Raw genomic sequence first — 24385 nt, forward strand, 5'->3', positions numbered from 1 at the left:
AGCACTGCGTTCGACACTATTGACCACAACATTATCTTGAATAGACTAGAAAACTTTGTTGGCAGTAATGGAAGTGCATTAGCAGGGTTCAAACCGTACTTATCTGACCATCATCAATTCGTAGCAGTGAATGAAGAGGTATCATATCGATCACAAGTGCAGAATGGAGTACCACAAGGCTCAGTACTAGGGCCATTACTTTTAATGCTTTACATGTTACCCTTGGGAAATATCATCAGGAAACACAGTAATAAAGTAGCTTTCACTGTTATGCTGATGATACTCAGCTCTATATTTCTTTGTGGCCCGGCGAAACATATCAATTTGAAAAACTAAAGGAATGCATAGTCGGTATAAAAAACTGGATGATGAATAGTTTCTAACTGCTTAATTCTGGAAAAAAAAATCCAGAGGTGTTAATTATTGGACCTAAAACCTCCATATGTAATAACCTACAGTATATTACTGTCTAACACTTTATGGCTGCTCTGTCAATTCTTCGACATAAGTTAGTAACCTAGGTGTGCTATTTGATAACATTCTCTACTTTAAATCCCACGTTTCTAGCATTTGTAAAATGATATTTTTCCATCTCAAAAATGTATCAAAATTACGACCTATGTCAAAATTATTTAACTAATGTCAAATGCAGAAATGTTAATTCATGCAGGCATGACCTGAAGGTTAGACTATTGTAATAGTTTATTGGGTGGTTGTTCTGCATGCTTAGTAAACAAACTCCAGCAGGTCCAAAATGCAGTAGCTAGAGTTCTTGAACTGGGAAGTATGACCAAGGTCACCTCAGTCGTAGTATTGAGGGTGAAGAGAGCACTGTGCATGCACTCCACCCACCTACAATTCCTGCCGGCCCTAGACTCAAACACACAACCATTAGGGCACGACTTGTTCCCTTTTTTACTATTTAATACTGTAAAGCTGCTTTGACACAATCTGTATTGTTAAAAGCACTATATAAATAAAGGTTACTTGACTCAACAAAATTGTTTACAAATGTCAAGCAGAATCTAGATTTTTTTTTTTTTTATAGTCAGAACATTAAAATGCCACTGGTGTCTGTACAAATACTGAGGTGTCTTCTTTCTGACCCTCAGAAGACCTTATGATGAAACAAGCTCACACAAATGTGAAGGTGCAAATCTGCAGACTAACCTTGTGTGTTACACAAACAACCCTCTTGCTTATTTGATAACCTTTGTCAAATTATTCATCCATTATACACAATGACAACTAAAAGTGGATCACAGTTGCATCAGCCCAAACAGAGTACCAAATGAGTTTATAACCTTGATATGTCCACTTGACCTTAACGTAACAGCTTCATCTATAAATAAGGAATAAAGCATTCACACAATGCTATCCTATGTAGTGTTTGTCTCGTAGCCTTGACACACCTGTAACCTGACACAGCAAAAACAGCTAAACAATTTAACCCAGTTAGGCACTAACGGCCTGACTTAACAAAGCCAATGTATGGAGGGAAGTCCAACTATTATTTACAGATACATACTACACGCTTAAATTATTTTTTAATTATCTGTATAAATCTATGAATAAATCATCTGTATTGGATATTTTCAGTTAATTTTTTTTCTCGAAGCACAATTCATTGCACTAGAGCTCAAAGATTTCTTAATGTAATCTACACCAGGTCTGCAACCCCTCAAGAACAGCAATAGCTAAGAGGCAGATCTTGGCATACTGTGTATCACGTGTACTCAGAATGCACTCTAAACAGTCGGGTGTGGGGTGACAGTTAAAGGCCTCTATTTGCAGAGAGCCAAACCGGTCCCTGTGCAAGCGTCAAGTGTGCCACTAGACATTGGGATAAACAATACAAACTTTCCTGTTTGGAAATCTGACACGTAGTTAAAGAAGGGAAAAGGAAAGTAAAACATTTTGAAGTGGTAAGTAGCTTGTTTTTTGGTGTTTGTTCTGGCTTGTGTTTGTGTGTTTTGGATGAAGGTGCATTATATAGTGGTGCCCTAATATTGTAAAAATGTTGAGAAGGATCATTATTTTTTAAGCAGGGGTAATGAATCACACTCTTTAGCTTAATTCAAATGATCTTTTATTTTAAATTCACATTTACCTGCTATTTCAAAAGTTTTAATTGTACGATTTATTTTTTGAATGCTAAAAATACTTTGTCATAATTTACTCACCCTCATGTCGTTCAAAACCAGTGACTTTCTACTATAAAAAGATATTTTGAGAAATGTCTTGAATGTTTTTTATTTATTTTGGTTTTATTTTTCTGTCCATACAATGGGAGTCAATGGTTACCAACATTGTTTAAAAAAAAAACTTATTTTGAGGCGCAATTATTCTTGTCTAAACGTTTTTAGCTCTTGTGAACTATCCCTTTAAGGGTAAATGTATGTATTTGCAAACTTATAAATTATAAATTTCCTGTGACTGACTGTTCAGTTATTTTCTGCATTTTATGTCAACCTTTTCTCAATGAGGCTTGAAAATACACACACACACAAAGCAATTAAAACTAAAACACAAAACAATAAAAAAAAATAAAAAAAAATTATTTGTACAATATATCTATGTTTAAAATACATTTATTTCATACAAAGTACAGTTAAAGACTTTTGACATATTAACTGACATATCGCTCAATACTTACTATAAAACTATAATTAAACTTATTTGGAGTACTACTTGTGAAGAATGCACATTCCTTGATATTAAGCCTAAAACATGTTTTTAAGGGGTCATATGACATTGCAAAAAAGAACATTATTTTGTGTGGTTCGTGTAATGAAATGCGTTTATGCATTATTTTCTACATGCTGTACATTATTGTTTCTCCCCTATGCCCTGCGTTTCTGAAACACGTAAATTTTTACAAAGCTCACCATTCTGAAAAGCGAGGTGTGTGCTGATTGGCCAGCTATCTAGTGCATTATGATTGGCCGAATGCCTCAAGCGTGTGACGGAAATGTTACGCCCCTCACCTGTGGTGGCATGTGTCCCGGAGATACAAGACAAAAACAATAATACCCATTACATATGAGGCATTTGTTGCATCCAGTGGAGACATAATTACTTCTGTCTTTTTACATGTTGCGTATTGTGCCGCATAAACATAAATCCATATCTGCATCAGAGAAATTACAAACAACAAGCTCTACTCTACATACGGCTCAAAACTCGCGTCTGAATCATCAGTGGCAAATCCTTTATATATGTTAACGTACTTGCAGGTTGTGAGTCAGAAGTGCCAGACTGTCCTTGCAAAGTTGAAACTGCCCCACTTTATAGAAAGAGACAGTTTTGTTATACTCTCACAGGAAATAGTCCTCATCTTCTGTAAAAATGCATTGCACACATCTGGATATTTGAGTTGAACTGTATCAGAACAGTGTTGTAAATACAACTTAACCACTGATTTCTAGTTGTGTCCTTTTTTGGAAGAACCAAACAAAGTAGTTTCGCTTTCACAACGAAACACACAGCTTCTCCACAACATTGTGCTGGCAGCAACAGCGAGAATAAAAGCTACACCTTCTTTCTTTGCGTAAACATTTGGTTGGCGTTATGCAAATCTTACCACATTGTGATGTACTGTAGACATGTGGGGGCGTTTTAGAATCTTCTTTATGCACCAATAGCTTGTAACACTCAAAGGAGAAAGGAAAAATTTAAATTGCATCCTATGACCCCTTCAATGTCACTGTTGATGAGGATTGTATGAACTTTGAATAATATCGGTCTTTAAAGAGATAGTTCACCCAAAAATGAAAATGTTGTCATTAATTACTCACCCTCATGTTGTTCCAAACCCATAAGACTTTCAATCATCCTCAGAACACAATTTTGATGGAATCTGAGTGCTCTCTGACTCTCCATAGAAAGCAAGGATATTACCCTATTGAACATCACACAGACACATAGCAAATAGTAAATTTGATATTTATTTTTAATACATTTACTTTGCTAAAATTCTGTTTTCACTGTTTGTATGGAGTATAGATTAACGAGGAAGAAAATGTATTTAAACACTAGTAGTATCATGCTGAAACGACAAAATAGAAAGAAAGTGAAGGGGGTCTGAATACTTTCTGAATGCACTGTTTGTGTATGTATACTAGTGTGAGACTTAAGAAATGATTACATTTTAATAGAAAAAAAGTTATTTTGATTTGTAGATATATTTTACAAAATCACATTTTTTAACTGTATTATTAATCAAATAAATGCAGCCTCAGTGAACATATGACACTTTATTTCAAAAACATGAAATCAAAAATTCTGTCAGATTCACCATTAAATAATTGAGTTGTCTGTTCTAATCAAGCAAGCTAATGAAATTTCTAATAACAGCTTTCTGTGATAAGTATGCACGCAAACAGATGTTAGTCCAGTAGTTTGATTAAGTAATGAAAGTTTTGATTGTCCCAGGATCTATCATGGCAGCCGGCCATGTGTCCATGCCGGGTGCCACAGGCTCCAACCTGGAATTTGCTGACTACAGTCTCTATAGCAACCTGTCTGATGATGAGCTCATGCAGCTGGCAATCGAGCGAAGCATCGCTGATGCCCAGAACTCTGGGCCAGGCACTGAAAACTCAAAGAGCCCTGTTGTAAACAGGCCAGCAAGCCCACGCCGAGCTCCACCATCACATCGACCCCAACAGCAGACAGAACCAGCTGCGTGTCCTGCCAATCCACCCAGGTACAGTTTGATGTGCTTCATTCAACCTGAAATGAAGTGCCGTCATAAATCAAACTCTCACTGTGAGTATAAAATAAGCAGTGCTTAATACATCATACTCACACTGACCTTTACTGAGCATATTCAACATGTTTATTTTCTTATACAGCAAACATCAAACTTACACAGCAAGCTAAATTTGTCTTTTAAATAGCTAATTAGTTTATATTATTTATGCAATACAGGAAACTTATCAAACCTATTGCCACATTAAATGTCCTTTTGCTGATTCATCTCACAAGGAGGGTCACAATATCAATTACAGATGTCTACTGCATCTTCTCCGATGACTGACACAACTGCTTCACACCTGTTCCTCTTCGTTCAGAGGCCAACATTGGAGCAAGCGCAGTTCTAGTTCACATGCCACCATGCATAAAAATAGAGACGCTATCCTTTGCTGTGCCTCAATCCACTTGTTCAAATTTCCCCTGTAATCTGACTTCAAAACTACTCTTCCAGTGGTAGATTTTTTTTAATTGCAAACATATCACGTAAGTAATTTAATTAGAAAATAGTGTAGATAAAAAAAAATGATCCCATCGCCTTTCAGTGGCAGCCCAGTGATTGTGCAATAGCTAGTGATCTAATGCAACATTAATTTAACTCATATCAACTCTTTGCTTTTTTTGTCCAGAGAAACGATAAATACACAGGATGTGATTTCAGTAAGTCATTTTATGACTGGTTGTGGCAAGCGAATGGTGGCCTACCGAAAATATGATGGGAGTATGCAAGTCGCCCCTGAGCCTGAAGAGTGAGTGATTACACAATTACATGACAATGTGTGCTCATTAGTAAGCATATGTGTCAGAAAAGTGTGGTGTGTTTGAAAAGACTATCATAAATAGATTATGATATAATAAAAAATATAAAGGATTAATCAAATATTTTAAGTCTCTAGAGCTATTAATTAAATATGTTTTATATATGACCATACTGTATGTTTCAGTGTCATTATACAGTACTCCAAATGCATAAAATATACACTACCATTTCAAACCTTTAGATCAGTAAGATTTTTTTAATGTCTTTGAAATAAATGTCATGCTCACTAAGGCTGCATTTGTTTATAAAAAATACATAAAATGGTAATACTGTGAAATAATGTTACAATTTAAAAGGACTGTTTATATTTTAAAATATAATTTATTCCTGTGATGGCAAAGCTGAATTTCCAGCATCATTGCTCCAGTCTTCAATGTCACACGATCCTTCAGAAATCATTCTAATATGCTGATGTGCTTCTCGAGGAACTTCTCTGATTATCAATGTTGAAAAAAGCCGTGATGCATAAGAACTCAAACTTTCGAATGGTAATATATGTTATATGTTTTAACATGAATATGATGAATATGAGAGGGGTATTGAACATCTTATCTGCAGCACTAAATGCATAAAAGCGAAAGAAGTTTCTTCTTTAGGGAGCTTGAGCCTATTGTTAAGGCAATTTCAGAAGGAGATGTGGGATCAGTGAGACTGATGGTTAAGCAACCAGACTGCAACCTCCTTAAACCAAATAAAGATGGATGGATTCCTTTGCATGAGGCGGCATATTATGGACAAGATCAATGTATTAAAATTATTTTGAGAGGTAGAGTGCACTCAATTGAGAATTACTCCATTAAACTTTATTTAGCCAAGCTCTATCAGATTGTTCGGGCTTTGATCATGGTTTCTATTCTTATAGCTCAACCTGGGATGATCAACCAGCGCACTTTGAAAGAGCAGACAGCTTTAATGATAGCGGTGACCAGGGAACATCTTGCATGTATGGAGTGCCTTCTGGAGAAAGGAGCCGATCCTGATATTGCCAATAAGGAGAAGGAGACTCCTCTTTACAAAGGTAATATCATATTAGTAAACATTCAATAATCTATCTATCTATCTATCTTGAAGTTTAAAATCCTGTATTACCAGCCTAGAGCCACATCATTTTTTCACAAAAAAAAAGAAGATTTTTTGTTGTTCTGCTCTTCCTTTAATATGGCCTTCAGTGGTGTAATGGAAAACTTAGCATTTCTATACATATCTGTAGCTTGTGAGAAGGAGAACCCAGCGATGGTTGCCATATTACTGAATTACGGCGCCTCTGTGAATAAGAACTGTATTCAAGGCTGGACCGCTCTCCATGAGAGTGTGTGCAGGAACAATGTGGAAATCTGTGAGATGCTGATGAAAGCCGGAGCCAAAGTCAGCATACCCAACATGTACGGAATCACTCCTATCTTTGTTGCTGCCCAAAGTGGAAAAGTGGATGCACTTCGCATGCTTTTAAAAAATGGTAACATTATTCTTGTTTCTCTTCCACTGTTGCTTTGTGATGAAATGCATCTGACATGTAATGCATCTCGCCTCATTCAGGTGCAGATCTCAACAGTCAGGCTGCGGATGGAGCCACAGCGCTGTATGAGGCCTGTAAAAATGGTCATGAGGGCATTGTAGAGTTTCTTCTATCTCAAAATGCAGACGCCAACAAGCCAGGCAAAACAGGACTGTTGCCAATTCACATTGCTGCCCAGCGTGGCAATGACAGGTATGAATTCAGAATTCACTAAATAAATAATTTGTATGAATGAATGAATTTGCTTTGGGAGGACTTTTTTCAGGTCACGGTTTATTTATATGCGAAGGCCATTGGTTGTTAAGAGTTAAGGTTTAGTCATCTCATAATCTTGCATTAATTTTCAGCAAAGACCTCCTCACTTTCGGGAATAGCTGCAAAAATGTCAGGGCAACTAAGTAAGTCTCAATGGGTGCTTTAGAGCAGTGCTGTGGCAAGAGGGTGCTAATCCTGTAACCTGTAACCTTAACTCAAGCTAACTCAAGTAAGAGCAAATGGTTTGCAAAATACCATTTCAGATAAGTGCTCTTTCTTCTGACATACATGTCATAACTCTTCTAGTTTATTGCGTGTAGGGTCTTTTCTCACCTAACAGTAAAACTAATCATCCCATAGCATAATTCTTGATAGCATGACATGTTTAGGGTTGGGAATCGTAAAGAATTTGATGATCCTGGCTTCCGGCTCCTTTTAACTATTTCAGTTCCTTAACAGCTCATAAAATTTTTTTTTTAATTATTGTTAAGCAATAAATATGTGTAACAATTATTGCATTAGGTGTGTTTAACTGTTTGAACAAATGAGCGCTGTTGCAGTTCGGGGGTCCCAAGATCCAGTCCCAGCTGACAGACTTTGCTTCCTGTCTAAATACTGTCCTATCCTGATAAAGTGAGAAAAAATACATCTAAAAAAAACACTGACTACACTTAAGGTGTACTGTATCTTTAACTACACACTGTGACTACACTCATCCACAGTTAGCTGTAAGCTGTATAAGTTTGATTTATTACATTTATTAGAAGGAATCAGAATACATATTTTGTTTCTGATTCACGGAAAAGAAACAACTCATAAAACCTATTTGTTTAGGAAATGGACTACACTACGCTGTTTTTGATGAGCGTGTTGTGTTTTCATTTAGAAATGAAACTATATGAATGATTAATTCCTCAAGGAAACACTATAGTATTTATAATTATGGTCTATTAATTAGCCGATATAAAATGAAATATGTGTTAAATTTAAACTGCATTCCAGCAAAAATTACCGTCAGCATAATCAAAGCTTGATTTGCATGTCAAGCATTTACAGTAGGCCATTATTTACAAAAATGCTCAGAACGTAAAGAGTTGGAAACGAAGCAAAAAATGTATCTACATGAATGTAAAATACAACCTAGTAATAATAATAATAATAAATATTATGCACTCACACTTGCACTAAACTTTCCAAACCATGTGAACCAACCATGTCATCTCCTGGGCACCATACCTTACTCACTCCCTTTTGTTTTTTTTTTGTTTTTGTTTTTTACACAAAAGATTTCGGTTCCCAACCCTAGAACTGTTCCTCTATAATTTAATTATTGCTAATCACTACAAACAAACTTTTCAAAGGTTTATATATCTATATATTACTAGCCTTTTTATGGTATAATTATTTCATCTCATAATAGACATTTCACCCTAATAGTGAAATTCTAACCAAGAGTATTTAGGTGTACACTAGCAAGATAACACTCAAGAACAAACGACTTCTAATTTTCAGTATCATATCCATGCTGATCCCAGCCACAAGCAAGGCCAGAGTGAGACGTACAGGTATCAGTCCCCTCCATTTAGCAGCAGAGCGCAACAGAAACGATATTCTTGAAGCCCTAATCGAGGCCGGCTTTGACGTCAATGCCACGCTGTCTGAAGATCGTTCTATGATGTATGAAGATCGGCGCAGCACAGCTCTATACTTTGCCGTCATGAACAACACATCGATGCTACCACCATGCTCCTGAAGGCTGGTGCTAATCCAAACCTGGACGCGTTCAATCCGCTCCTGGTGGCCCTGAGGCAGGGTTGCATCCAGACAGTGACTTTGCTGGTGGAACATGGTGCTAATGTCAATGCCTACATCCCAACTCATCCAACTACCTTTCCAGCAAGTATTATGTTCTGCATGAAGTATCTGACCTTACTGAAGTATCTAATGGATAATGGCTGTGATGCCTTGTCATGTTTCAATTGCAATTATGGCAGCAATCCTCATCCACCTATAAAGACTAGGCGTAATCCGAGATACGATTCAGATGATGTTGTAGAAAAGACCTGTGTTCAGGTGAGTGGCCTGAAGCCAATTCTACATACAGTGTAATATTTTTTTCTGAATTGTATATTGCCACTTTTTCCACCACTTTTTACTAGTTCTGTGAGATGATCTCCACCGAAAACTACTCCCGCTGGGCAGGACCGATTATAGACGTGCTGCTTGACTATGTTGGGCATGTGAAACTCTGTGCACGACTCACTGAACATCTGGACAGTTACCACGAGTGGCAGTGCATCAAAGAGAAAGCGAGTCTGTGCACCCATAGCTTTTACTTAAATTATTCATATATGCAAATGATTTCAGTCACCTGTGTATTCATTCACTGGTTCTGATTGCAGCGCCTCCACGCCCACTCATGCAGCTCTGCAGACTGAAAATCCGCCAGCTGCTCGGGATCAAGAGACTGAAGAAGATTCAAAGGCTTCCAGTTCCTCCAAGGCTGATCAAATTCCTAAATCATCAAGAACGAGAGCAAGAACAGTTTTAAGCCTGCTTTTGAATGTTGACTCGTAGTGAACACGGAGAAAACAATGCAATTAGAAAATCATACTCATCTGTTTGCAGAACTTGCACTGAGCTTAAATTATGGAATAAATGGCTTTTGTTCTGAGTCAGTATTTGCACATATGCACTACTTAATAGTCTAATAAAATGCCATAATGTTTATATGTAATTATCAGGCATAAACAGAATTTAGGGAACATGTATTGGATAGATTTAGTAGGTATGTACAGTACTTTATTTTGTCTCTATATGCAATTTTTTTTAAAATGGCATGAAAGCCGAAAGTGACAGAAAACAGTAATATATATATATATATATATATATATATATATATATATATATATATATATATATATATATATATATATATACGTTTTGCAGTATAGTAGATATTTCTTAAAAGTATTAAGAAATATACTGAAAGGGTTAGTTCACCCGAAAAATGAAAATGCATCCATCTTCTACTCACCCTCGAAGTATCCTAGTTGTGTGTGACTTTCTTCTTTCAGAATAATCCAATCAGAGTTATATTAGAAATTGTCCTTGCTCGTCCAAGCCTTTTAATGGGGGTAAGCTGGTGTTTGTTTGTCAACATGAAGACATGAAATAAAGTTTGTGCTTGACTGTAATAAAATATCCCTCACACAGCTCAGGGGTTAGAATAAATATTTCCCAGAGGCGCGCACACGCAACTCATACATCTTCCATCTTCCGTGTCAGCAGATGTTAGAAAAAAAGTGTTTATTACGTTTGAAATCTCGATATTCATATTACAAAAACGCTTTTATTCAGTTCCCAGAACCGTGTGAGGAATGTATTATTACAAATGCCACACTTTATTTCACGTCTTCTAAACTGTTGACAACAAACACCCACTTACCCCCATTTAAAGGCTTGGAAAAGCAAGGACAATTTTTTTTTGTATAACTTTGGTTGGATTATTCTGAGAAAAGAAAGTCACATACACCTAGGATGCTTAGAGGGTGAGTAGAAGATAGACAAGTAATTTTTTTTTGCGTGAACTAACCCTTTAATGCTTACGTGTATAGCTTAGCATTTTTATTTTACGTATTTTCTTAGTCAAATGTACATTTTCCTCTAGTATTTGTTTTTTTGATGGTTTGTTTATTGTTTTGTTCATTATTTCATTTTTAATTGGAATGAATTTCACTGATTCAGTCAGTGCTTTACAAGTTACAGTGAAATTCTTATGTTTAAACAACATCCAACCAGTTACTGACCAGATGGTCGGTATCAATCTACCAATAAAATGTTGACTATTTGAGTTTCATTTATTTAGCCTTTTTGGGCAAAATGTGGGTTTAGATATCTAGTATTGCTGATCTTGTGATTCATGTATTTTGCCCCATGTGCAGGAACACAAGAGGCAAAAAGGATGAAATAGGCCTATGCCACAGTAAACTATTAGTTAAAACATGATATTAAATTAAAGTTAAATTAGTTAATGCTGCTTTCATAACTGATTTCACATCTTTGACACCAAACACTGATGGTTTCATGTGCACAAATAAATACAGATTTTATTTTCTAGGTGAGGTTGAACGTGCCATTACTATTGAAATTCATAGCACTATTATTGCACTTCACTCATTTCAAAGTTGAGACTTTTTGAACAAATGTAGGTCTTTAAGTTAAATCTTTTTCTTCCTGTTCCATAAAGCAAAAATATTAACTGAATAATGCTGCTCACAACGGTACTCAAAATATACTGTTATATAGTTCAACTTCAAAACTCAAGTTGCAAAACATTCACATAATGTTGTTAGCGATAATGCTGTCAGTAAGAGTAAGAGAGAAGCTGTCTGTATGCCCTTGAAGGTGGGTGTTGACCCCGATCTGCACTTTTTCAGGTCAGTTCTGGTGGCAGACAGAACAAGACACCTTCCAGATGGTCAGACTGCTTGTTGAGAGCAGAACTGATGGCATTGCCCAGATTCCCAGTATGTCCACTCCTTTCCCAGCCAATACTATGCTCTGCTTCAATTCTGGCAAGGTGCACCGCCACACCTGTCCTCTTTCAACGGTTTTCAAGGCTTGAATAAAAAGCAAACATCGACAGAAGTATGAATGTGAGAGTGTGTAGTTTGACCACTGATCTATAATAGAGAACATTATATTATTATTGTATGAAGTCCTCTGTACCTCTATAACTGTCTGGGATGCTGTCTGTCGCATTGGTTCAACCTCCCTACTTTCCAAGAACTGTACTTATCCAGACTGAGCAAAAGGGCTGGCAAAATCCCTCTGGAGCCCTCACATCCGGCACATTCTCTCTTTAAACCGCTGCCGTCTGGTCTGTGCTTACAGAGCAATGCGCACCTGAACAGTGAGGCACAGGAACAGATTTTTCCTTCAGGCAATTCATCTCATGAAAACTTGACAATAATCATGGATCACACAACACTATTTTTACACTTAAATTCTTATTTATCTAACACAAATACTTAGTTTACAAAACTCAATACCTGTAGTACATACATTTGTTTATCTGTATATTGTTATTCCCTATTTACTCCTTCAAGGTGCCCTGTATTTGTGTGTATTTGCTGGAGAAACACATTGTACTTTCAATCATTTTGTTGCATCTTCCTTTAATAATAATACATTCGTTCGTTGATGACCTGCATCGTGTGTTTCTTCCATAACGCACAATACAGGTTGTTTGAAAACATGCTTTATTGTAGTTTCGCTAGGTGGCACTAGTAGCACAGAATCCCTGCGCTACATCATTCTTAATGGATTATGAGGTGATACATTTGTGTTACAACACAAAATAATGTTAGTAAGGCAACTCTGTCTGTCAGAAAGGGCCACTCTAACTGGTTCTCGATTTCATCTTTCAAGATCTTCCAGATTAGACTTCAAGCTCACGTGACATTGGCCCTAATTCTGCAGAGCTGGCGGATGTGGTGGCTTTGCAGGGTATAGAATTTCTCAGGGTTAGCAATCAATACACATCACTGAAGAGGAAAGGACCTGTGGTGTGCCTGAGTTCTCACCAGCTGGGGGCAGAACGGAAAAACAAACTCTGGGGCTTTTCCTGTGTTTGTTGCTTTGGCTCATGTTTTCTTCCTCAGGCACTGTCTGAAAAAAAAAGTGGTTTATTTTGATCCGTTTACTCCTCTTTTTTTAGTCTGATCTTGTATTACAGTAAGTAACCATAATTAATAAATTCCTAGATAAAATTTAAATCATTCAGTTTAAATCACACATGATCAGGCTTAATAACAGTCTACTTTAATAATATACTTAGGCCTGTTTAGGTTTCCGAGTCATTATTTTTGCAGAATCAGAAATAGATTACTAAGCACAATTTCCTCTGTTTTAGCTCATCTGTTTGTCCTACTGGGCCCACTTTTTGGCTCAGGAAATTATTTGATGTCTTTAGAAAATAACCACAGGGTGGCAATGCAACTCCATAGCTAATAAACTGAGGACACTAGAGGTTCCAGATAAAACACAGTTGGTGTTGATTATTCATATAGAGTGGAAATACACCTCTTTGTTTTACTCAATATGGAAACAAAATATTAAAAAAGACAAATCATAACCATAATGACACTGCTTTCTTAGACAACTCTTCAGAATATTAGTTTTGTATTATATGCTAATACATTTACTCATACTTTAGTATTACTGTTTAAATATATGTATGAACATTATATAATGTTTTAGTAATTACTATTTGTATATTAATAAATGCAAATGTCAGTTCAATCTAGAGGAAAATTAGTAACACAAATCGCAGATGATTTTGTCACCGAGTTGGAAGACTTTTCTCTGTTTTATGCTTACCTTGTCTCCCTTTCTCAGAGGCCAGGAACCTGCAATCACTCAATCCCTCAGCTGTCCACTATCATTAAAATGTGTGAGATGGGCCAAACCACAACACTCAGTCTTGCGCTTAAAAAAAAAAAAAAATCTCCATCAGTTTTTCCATTGCGGCATTTATGTGGATGAATGGCCTTAAAAAAAGGTCAACACTGAACATTGATTACACACCTCGCTGTCAGAAGGGCCTGGGGAGAGGGGTAAGTGGCCATTTGTTTGTGCAAACTCTTGAGTGTCTAGAAATCTTCAAGAAGTGCTGGCAGAAAAGGCTGGAGCATTGTAGAGCTCTCCATCATACTCCGGCACCGGTTGACACTACAGAGCCGTTTAAGAGCTGACTGCTCCCCAGACATCCAAAACTGCAGTGTGACTCTGCGCTTTTATTTAATGCATTGCTATTAAAATTAAAGCTAAACCACTTAAAACATACATTTTCGCAGGGCTGCACTGCAGAACATTTCAGCTGTCCAACTGTTATACAGCAGTTAAATAAAATAGAAGATTATATGGAGTGTTTTACATTTAAGTCAGTATTGCCGTTTTTATTTTTTTTTATTTTTTTGGTCCACCAATGAAAATATCTCTAAGCCAATGCAGATGTGTTCCTGAAAAACACACATAATTATGTTCTCGTTCCTGAATGAATTCTTTGAATCAGTGATTCAGTGACTCACTTGTTTAGTTCATTTAAATGAATCAGTGTTTATGAACAAATCAGTTAAGTAAACGAATGCATGACTCGCTCATTTGGGTCATTCCTAAATGAAACCATGTTTTTGAACAAATCGTTTGAATAAGTGATTCAGTAGCTCATTAATGAATCAGTTAAGTAAATCATTCTCAATATTTAAGAATAGCAGAGTCCACACCACAACTGTAACACTGACACCCAATCAGAATCCATCCTGCTATAACAAGCTTGAACTTAAAGTGGCAGATGAGTGTGCACTTAATAAACATACATTATCGTTCGCTGGTGTGAATGCTAATATCTCTACAGTTACAGTATCTTTATAGTTATCATTCTTGGTGTGAACTGGACTTTACTCAGCTTTTCATTCCTGAATGAAACCATGTTTTTGAACAAATAGTTTGAGTGAATGATTCAGTGACTCACTTGTTAAGTTTTGAAACGAGATTTCTTATTAAACAAATCAGTTAAGTAAATGGACGCTTGACTTGAATCAGTGTTTTTGACAAATTGTTCTGTTTTTACATGGAAAAGCGATGCAAAACAGCATGGTAGAATGCAAAGCATACCCTTATAGTGCTCTATCCTGGGAATGCTGTTTGTTCATTACATTTAAAAACAGAACTAATTGTAATGTATCCTATAGTTGGCTGGATTAAGCCTGAACTGAAGCCAATAACTGCTAGCAATCATGTCAAGCTTTCTCAGTTTTGAACCAAGTCTGAAAACATCTCTACAATGAACAGCTTGTACAACAAAGATGTGCATTTTTTTTTCCCGCAGATGTTGTTGTTGTTGATTTTGATCCTTGAACCAATGAGATGCAAATGGGTGAAGCCACATTATCGGTGGCGCACTGGTTTTGTTTATAGGGGACAGCAGAAGGATTATCCTCTCCAGTCCATTTCATTTGATCCATATGGCCCAAAAGGCCTTAGCTTCAGCTGTGCCACAGCTTGGGAGCCACGAGTTTGTTATTGTCCCAACTTAGGCTGAATGGAGTGCTACAAATCCTGACAATATAATATGCACAGTCAGAGCTCTGGCTTTCTCTCTCAGCAATGACAAAGGCAGAAAAGCAAAGCTTCTTTAGTGTTGTTTACTTATTTAGCCTTCATACACAAATATAAGTTTACATTTAAATTGATCTATCATTTAGATGTGATGTCTCTGCAGAATAATTGATTACAGGGCTGTCGGGATGAAGTCATATATCTATAGATTTTTGTCATCATCTAAAAGTGGACCTCTCTCTCTCTCTCTCTCTCTCTCTCTCTCTCTCCTCTCATGAGCAGGAGCTGAGCAGAGCGATTTACAGGCTGTCGGGTTGGCTTTGTTCCCGTGTAAGTCAAGTCTCGGTGGAGAAGAGACGCATCAGTGCTCCAAATGGCCCCAGCCGTCTCATTGCATTATCTTCAAATGGCACGTCTGATGGAGAAGTTAGAGAACAGCTCCTAGATTCTCTCATTTAGATATGCCTCCTTTATTAACATGTAACGCACCTATATTGGCCTGTGTATTTTTGTGTTAAACCAAAATTGAACATGTTTACTTAAGTTCAAGACCCTGGTCTTGAGGATTTGTGGTCGTCTATGGGTTTGTGCCATGTAATGTCCTCTAAGCAATCTTCGTATGGATTCATAGTGTTCTGGGTGCCATCTCATTGATAAAACATAAACAGTGCGTTAATACTGGGTCACCTATTATAGAGGGAGATTATGAGGAAGCTTTGAAAGCTTTCGAGCAGAAGAGGTGAGAGAACCAACTCCTTATTCTGCCAGCGACCGATGTGTGGCTGCCTGGAGGGAAAGGAGCGCTGCACATGAAAGCTTGTTGATAATTTCATGAATACCTGCACTGAAACACACACAAACACACACTTGTACTGTATGTGATCAATTGTATATGGTCACATTTATGAACGTATATGTGTGTTTCAGTGTGAGTGTGTGTAAATATATATATATATTTACAAAGCAGACAGACTGGCTAAACCGACCGTCTGCTAGCTGCCTCCCGTCACAGAGGTCAGTTAATTCTCAGCACATAGAGACTCTTTCACCTAGATATCACACTATAGAGACTGTGTCTGTTCCACGAACTAGAAAATACAAAAAACGTCCAAACCAAGTTAAGGTTAACAATTTAATTGAGGTTCAACAAATAAAAGACAAATGCAATATGGATAAACAAATGATAAAGATTGGCTTATTGAATATCAGATCCATTTCTACGAAAACACTTTTTGTAAATAATATGATAACTGATCATAATATAGATGTGCTCTGCTTGACAGAAACCTGGCTAAAACCTGATGATTACATTATTTTAAATGAGTCCACCCCCCAAGATTATTGTTATAAACACGAGCCGCGTCTAAAAGGCAAAGGGGGAGGTGTTGCTTCAATTTATAATAACGTTTTCAGGATTTCTCAGAGGGCAGGCTTCAAGTATAACTCGTTTGAAGTAATGGTGCTTCATATAACATTATCCAGAGAAACCAATGTTAATGATAAATCCCCTGTTATGTTTGTACTGGCTACTGTATACAGGCCACCAGGGCACCATACAGACTTTATTAAAGAGTTTGGTGATTTTACATCCGAGTTAGTTCTGGCTGCAGATAAAGTCTTAATAGTTGGTGATTTTAATATCCATGTCGATAATGAAAAAGATGTATTGGGATCAGCATTTATAGACATTCTGAACTCTATTGGTGTTAGACAACACGTTTCAGGACCTACTCATTGTCGAAATCATACTCTGGATTTAATACTGTCACATGGAATTGATGTTGATAGTGTTGAAATTATTCAGCCAAGTGATGATATCTCAGATCATTATTTAGTTCTGTGTAAACTTCATATAGCCAAAATTGTAAATTCTACTTCTTGTTACAAGTATCGAAGAACCATCACTTCTACCACAAAAGACAGCTTTTTAAGTTATCTTCCTGATGTATCCGAATTCCTTAGCATATCCAAAACCTCAGAACAACTTGATGATGTAACAGAAACTATGGACTCTCTCTTTTCTAGCACTTTAAATACAGTTGCTCCTTTACGCTTAAGAAAGGTTAAGGAAAACAGTTTGACACCATGGTATAATGAGCATACTCGCACCCTAAAGAGAGCAGCCCGAAAAATGGAGCGCAGCTGGAGGAAAACAAAACTAGAGGTATTTCGTATTGCTTGGCGGGAAAGTAGCATATCCTACCGAAAAGCATTAAAAACTGCTAGATCTGATTACTTTTCTTCTCTTTTAGAAGAAAACAAACATAACCCCAGGTATTTATTCAATACAGTGGCTAAATTAACGAAAAATAAAGCCTCAACAAGTGTTGACATTTCCCAACACCACAGCAGTAATGACTTTATGAACTACTTTACTTCTAAAATCGATACTATTAGAGATAAAATTGCAACCATTCAGCCGTCAGCTACAGTTTCGCATCAGACAGTGCACTATAGACCCCCTGAGGAACAGTTCCACTCATTCTCTACTATAGGAGAGGAAGAATTGTATAAACTTGTTAAATCATCTAAACTTACAACATGTATGTTAGACCCTATACCATCTAAGCTCTTAAAAGAGGTGCTTCCAGAAGTCATAGGTCCTCTTCTGACTATTATTAATTCCTCATTGTTATTAGGACATGTCCCCAAAACCTTCAAACTGGCTGTTATTAAGCCTCTCATAAAAAAGCCACAACTTGACCCCAGAGAACTAGTTAATTATAGACCAATCTCGAATCTCCCTTTTCTGTCCAAGATACTAGAAAAGGTGGTATCCTCACAATTATATTCCTTCTTAGAGAAAAATGGTATATGTGAGGATTTCCAGTCAGGATTTAGACCGTATCATAGTACTGAAACTGCTCTCCTTAGAGTTACAAATGATCTGCTCTTATCATCTGATCGTGGGTGTATCTCTCTATTAGTTTTATTGGATCTTAGTGCTGCGTTTGACACAATTGACCACAACATTCTTTTGCATAGACTTGAACACTTTGTTGGCATCAGTGGAAGTGCATTAGCATGGTTTAAATCGTACTTATATGACCGCCATCAGTTCGTAGCAGTGAATGAAGATGTATCATATCGATCACAAGTGCAGTATGGAGTACCTCAAGGCTCAGTTCTAGGGCCGCTACTCTTCACGCTTTATATGTTACCCTTGGGAGATATCATCAGGAAACATGGTGTTAGCTTTCACTGTTATGCTGATGATACGCAGCTCTATATTTCCTCGCAGCCCGGTGAAACACACCAATTTGAAAAACTAATGGAATGCATAGTCGATATAAAAAGTTGGATGACGAGTAATTTCTTACTGCTAAATTCAGAAAAAACAGAGGTGTTAATCATAGGGCCTAAAAACTCTACTTGTAATAACCTAGAACACTGTCTAAGACTTGATGGTTGCTCTGTCAATTTTTCGTCATCAGTTAGGAACCTAGGTGTGCTACTTGATCGCAATCTTTCCTTAGAAAGCCACGTTTCTAGCATTTGTAAAACTGCATTTTTCCATCTCAAAAATATATCTAAATTACGGCCTATGCTCTCAATGTCAAATGCAGAAATGTTAATCCATGCATTTATGACTTCAAGGTTAGACTACTGTAATGCTTTATTGGGTGGTTGTTCTGCACGCTTGGTAAACAAACTACAGCTAGTCCAAAATGCAGCAGCAAGAGTTCTTACTAGAACCAGGAAGTATGACCATATTAGCCCGGTCCTGTCCACACTGCACTGGCTCCCTATCAAACATCGTATAGATTTTAAAATATTGCTTATTACTTATAAAGCCCTGAATGGTTTAGCACCTCAGTATTTGAATGAGCTCCTTTTACATTATACTCCTCTACGTCCGCTACGTTCTCAAAACTCAGGCAATTTGATAATACCTAGAATATCAAAATCAACTGCGGGCGGCAGATCCTTTTCCTATTTGGCGCCTAAACTCTGGAATAACCTACCTAATATTGTTCGGGAGGCAGACACACTCTTGCAGTTTAAATCTAGATTAAAGACCCATCTCTTTAACCTGGCATACACATAACATACTAATATGCTTTTAATATCCAAATCCGTTAAAGGAATTTTAGGCTGCATTAATTAGGTAAACTGGAACCGGAACACTTCACATAACACCGTACTTTCTACATCATTAGAAGAATGGCATCTACGCTAATATTTGTCTGTTTCTCTCTTGTTCCGAGGTCACCGTGGCCACCAGATCCAGTCTGTGTCCAGATCAGAGGGTCACTGCAGTCACCCGGATCCAGTACGTATCCAGACCAGATGGTGGATCAGCACCTAGAAAGGACCTCTACTGCCCTGAAAGACAGCGGAGACCAGGACAACTAGAGCCCCAGATACAGATCCCCTGTAAAGACCTTGTCTCAGAGGAGCACCAGGACAAGACCACAGGAAACAGATGATTCTTCTGCACAATCTGACTTTGCTGCAGCCTGGAATTGAACTACTGGTTTCGTCTGGTCAGAGGAGAACTGGCCCCCCAACTGAGCCTGGTTTCTCCCAAGGTTTTTTTCTCCATTCTGTCACCGATGGAGTTTCGGTTCCTTGCCGCTGTCGCCTCTGGCTTGCTTAGTTGGGGTCACTTCATCTACAGCGATATCGTTGACTTGATTGCAAATTAAAACAGACACTATTTCAACTGAACAGAGATGACATCAATTAATTCAATGATGAACTGCCTTTAACTATCATTTTGCATTATTGAGACACTGTTTTCCAAATGAATGTTGTTCAGTGCTTTGGCGCAATGTATTTTGTTTAAAGCACTATATAAATAAAGGTGATTGATTGATTGATTGATATATATATATATATATATATATATATATATATTTATATATACATTTGATAGAAAAATACAGTAAAACAGTACAAATTATTACATTTCAAATGACTTCTGATGCTAGTCCTACTTACTCCAGTCCTCAGAGTTACATGATCCTTTAGAAATCACCTGAACAATATCTTAAAATATTTGAATGACTACTACTTATGAAACTAATCAGTGTTTAGATTTTTGCTAATAGTCTAAAATGTTTTTTTAATATAAAACAATGTCAACTTAATTTGTGATTTTCAGTGCTTTAAATGTATTTCAGAGAATAGCAATGTATAATGAGAGCACTTGGTCTGAATAATAGGAAGCCACAGACCGATAACTTTGACTGACGTGAAGCCTCACTGGCCCCTGACTAATTGACAGTGTAAATATTGTAAAGCATTAACATTTTCATGTGAAAGTGACTGAATGACAGCCTGCTCGGCCTTCGGGTTCTCCCAAGCAATTTATCATCCTTATCTACACTGGGGTAATTTATCTAGCTGAGCAGAGAAAATATGTTTACATTGTGGTTCTTATAGGAAAGACATCTTAATATTCCACTTTTCTAAATTACTTGTCAAGCAAGGTGTATCAGCAGACGGAGGTTAAATTACAACATTTTCTCCCCACAATTTCTCCCAATTTAACTCTTTCACAATGCTCCTACTTGCCTGACATGGAGGTTTTACAGTCTCTACTTAACCTTTGTTAAAAAAAAAACTAAACAAAATAAATATTATACATCTTTTAAAAGAAAACAATTTTTTATATATGCAACAGAATGAGAGTATTCTAAAACTAGTCTTATGAGTCCTTGTTGTTGCTAGGTACGATATTTTTAGTACAACAATTATGTAGAGATAATTATATCTCAGATAGCAAATTAATGGAATATAATTATTCACCATACACAAGCGCAAAACTTTCCAAGCCTTAAAGATATCAGGTGTCAAGAGTAATGAAATCATATTAAAACAGATTTATAAACATATTCTGTGTTTAAATATTATAGTCTACTTATAGACTATTTTTCTGATTAGAAAGCTGCACATATACAGTGTTTACAGCTGTGCACTAATCTAACCACTAAATTACTTTGCAAATTTAAATGATGACCAATGATTTTTGCACATAAAAAGGCACCAGATATGATTCAGTAGTACAATTTTATTTAAAACTAAAAAAGTCAGCAAGTTGCAATTAAATTAGTTCAATGCACAATATATAGTAGTTTTACATTTTGGTATGTGATGCATACATTGTGCAACAACCTCTGATTACTCAAATATACATTAATGGCTTGTTCCAGACAAACTATAACACTTATCTGTTCTGACGACACATCGACTTATACTTATCCCTATAAACATTTTCTCTTACTCTGTACACACAATAGACTGTCAAGAAGGCAAATATTGATATGTACATTCATGCAATACACTTCTGAGTACCTTATACAGTATATTATGTACAGTATAATACACATGTATCTTGTTGAACGGGTGAATGACTGTACAGTAGTTTGTGAGGATGTTTTACAGAATATGAAGAGGGATATTTGTTCACACAAGCTTTTATGTTATGTAAACATCATTGCTCAGTATGATTCATAGTTCAGTGTTACTATGCATGAGCAGTGCCTCACTGTTTTCTACAACAAGCTCCTGTTTATAAAAAAGAGGTGGGGGGGGGGGGATCTAGACACGTTCAATATACAGTTCCAATGAAAATAAATGAAACAATAGAGAGGATCTAAAGTGATACAAGCTAAATGTAGAGTTTAGCTTGTTTGATGAATCACCTTGATACATTTTTAAATCACAGTATTAATGAGTTTTAAAAAAGCTTTAAACCATCTTTGTAAAAGCTTGTAACATCCTAGTTTTTATGAGTTGCCAAAAAGGTCAAGAAGAGATTTGATGTGAATCTAGAATGATTTCAAAGAGGTGAACAACAAATGCTGATGTGAATCAATAACCAAATAACTGTTTTCTGTTTTACTGTATTAACCATACTGATTTGAGGAAATGACTGACTAATGTAAAATCTATATATTTCCCATTGTTTTTTTTTTTATATATATTATGAATTGCAATATTATGGATCACTTTCATGAACACATCATGACTAATTGTGAAAGGGTAAACCGATATTGCACATCCATCATATTGTGTACATATTAATGTTACACAGAAAGCCAAACTAGTCAAAGAATGATGCACCATATATCAGGACCATATCTGTTATAAGAGAACATGAGTCAGTTTTTAATAAGCATGTGTGTACATATTGGATATTTATTGGCAGATAATGGATATTTAATTGTGAACACTTTGTTTTGTCATGTCTTTTGTCTACAACCAACTTAAAAACATCATGGCAACGATTTACCCTTTAATAGCACTGTTTCCTAAAGGGTGCTTTCCTATACCTAAAGGGTGCTTTTCCTATACTCTGTTATGATTTTTAAAATCTCAACTAATCAATCAATTATTCATCTCAAAATAAAGAGTTATCCATATTTCATACTGTACATACTGTTGTCTATGCATCCAGGCATTGCAGTTTGTGGTGCATTTAATTTTTTGACAAAATAGTACAGATTTTAATATCAGCTATTTATCAGCCAAAACATGAAATTATTCATCAATCCTTTCCTAAAACTAATCCATCATGCCTGTTGTTGTTTTTTACTGTATTTATAATTCGATCTCTTTCACATGTGGGCTACACCATCAGACAAATTTGAATGCAAATGTATATTACGATCAAACTACAAGCTGCTAATTATCAGCAATGCTAACTCTAGCCTTGTATTTTTTGTATTCTAAACATGCACCTCAAGAACTCAATCCTTTCCAATTGCATAGTAACACAAACCGCAATAAATTTCTGGGTGATTAAGGAAAACCCTTGTTATTCTCCATTGTATATTTTGCTGCACAAAATACAGGATCATCCGATCCCTTTTGTTGATTGTATCAAAACAATGGGGCCAATGCAGTCATTTAACCATTAAACACTCACACAATCTACATGAGGTGAGAGGACCCTTAATGTTAAATGAGAAACACTGCAAAGACAGAGATAAAGACAAGAGAAGACAGGAATTTTAAAACATCATTGCATTCGACAGAAAGTGCATGCGTTTATTTAATTGTTGGTGTTGTATACTGTCCTCAAAGGGGCCCCGGGGGGCCGCCAGGTTGAGTCTTGTGATACTCGTGCAGCTGCCAACATCGCTAAGAATTTCCATGTCTCCTCAAAAACCTGCTTATACTTGCCTGTACACATCAGTCATTACATATTCACTTTTGTCTTTTCTCTAAACCATTTTATGTCCCAAGAAGGGCAGCCATGAGGTTTACCATTCCTAAATTCATAATATACCTTGCGTCCATCTCATAAACCCAAACAGAGATGGTGGTGCTGTAGGGTACAGAGTGTTCAGCTGTAGCATGGCCACTATACTCCAGTGTTATTGGTTTCCACTACCTGCTGTTTACAGCGTGAGCTCATGGCATACTCCCCTCGGCTTGTGCCGTTCTCTTCTTTTCGAAGGGGTTTCCTGGAAAAGAGAACAAAAAGATTAAGCTTCAAACGACTATTCTTGTTCAGACTGAGGATGCTATTGATCGGGTTGTAGAGGCTTGAGCTTAGTTCAAAGAAATACAATGTCTCAAAGGCAAACAGAAAAACTAGGAAAGGAAAATACAGAGTACTTACAGCAGGTTAAATCTAAATTGTACTTGTTTTCTGTGCACCATATTTGTTCTATCTTACAATCAGTGCTTCAGGAAGCCCCAGTGAACACTTTTAGATGCTCCATGAGACTCTAACAAAGTCTGGGTTGATAAACAGCAGCACAGGTCATCAAAGTGAGTTATTCCGCAGTTTAAATGACTTCCCGCAAGCCGTAATGGCTGCTGGACTTAAAAAGCTGTGGTATGCGCTCTGGCCTGTCCGTTCTTTATTACAATTTGAAATATGCAATCTGACTGCAGCCAATTGCCTTCATAACTGCATTAAAATCCAGAGCTGCCCAAACAGCGGAGCACGCAGATCC

At 36.8% G+C, this 24385-nt stretch overlaps 1 protein-coding gene and 1 pseudogene across 4 annotated transcripts in view; one reads left to right on the forward strand and one right to left on the reverse strand.

Moving 5' to 3' along the window:
• The first annotated feature begins 1768 nt into the window (after positions 1–1768).
• On the forward strand, positions 1769–10184 carry LOC113120910 (ankyrin repeat and SOCS box protein 2-like; annotated as a pseudogene).
• Positions 10185–21471: 11287 nt separating this feature from the next.
• Positions 21472–24385, reverse strand: part of LOC113120911 (proline-rich membrane anchor 1) — a 30620-nt gene continuing 27706 nt past the window's right edge. For 3 of the 4 annotated variants that reach the window (XM_026291041.1, XM_026291042.1, XM_026291043.1), the window contains one exon: positions 21472–23887. In XM_026291041.1, the coding sequence (XP_026146826.1) occupies positions 23785–23887 (103 nt within the window). In that variant the 3' untranslated portion in view covers positions 21472–23784. The remainder of the gene's footprint in view (positions 23888–24385) is intronic. The other variant, XR_003294659.1, reaches the window with a different exon arrangement.

This window comes from Carassius auratus, chromosome 20 (assembly GCF_003368295.1).
Source record: "Carassius auratus strain Wakin chromosome 20, ASM336829v1, whole genome shotgun sequence".
Taxonomy (NCBI): domain Eukaryota; kingdom Metazoa; phylum Chordata; class Actinopteri; order Cypriniformes; family Cyprinidae; genus Carassius; species Carassius auratus.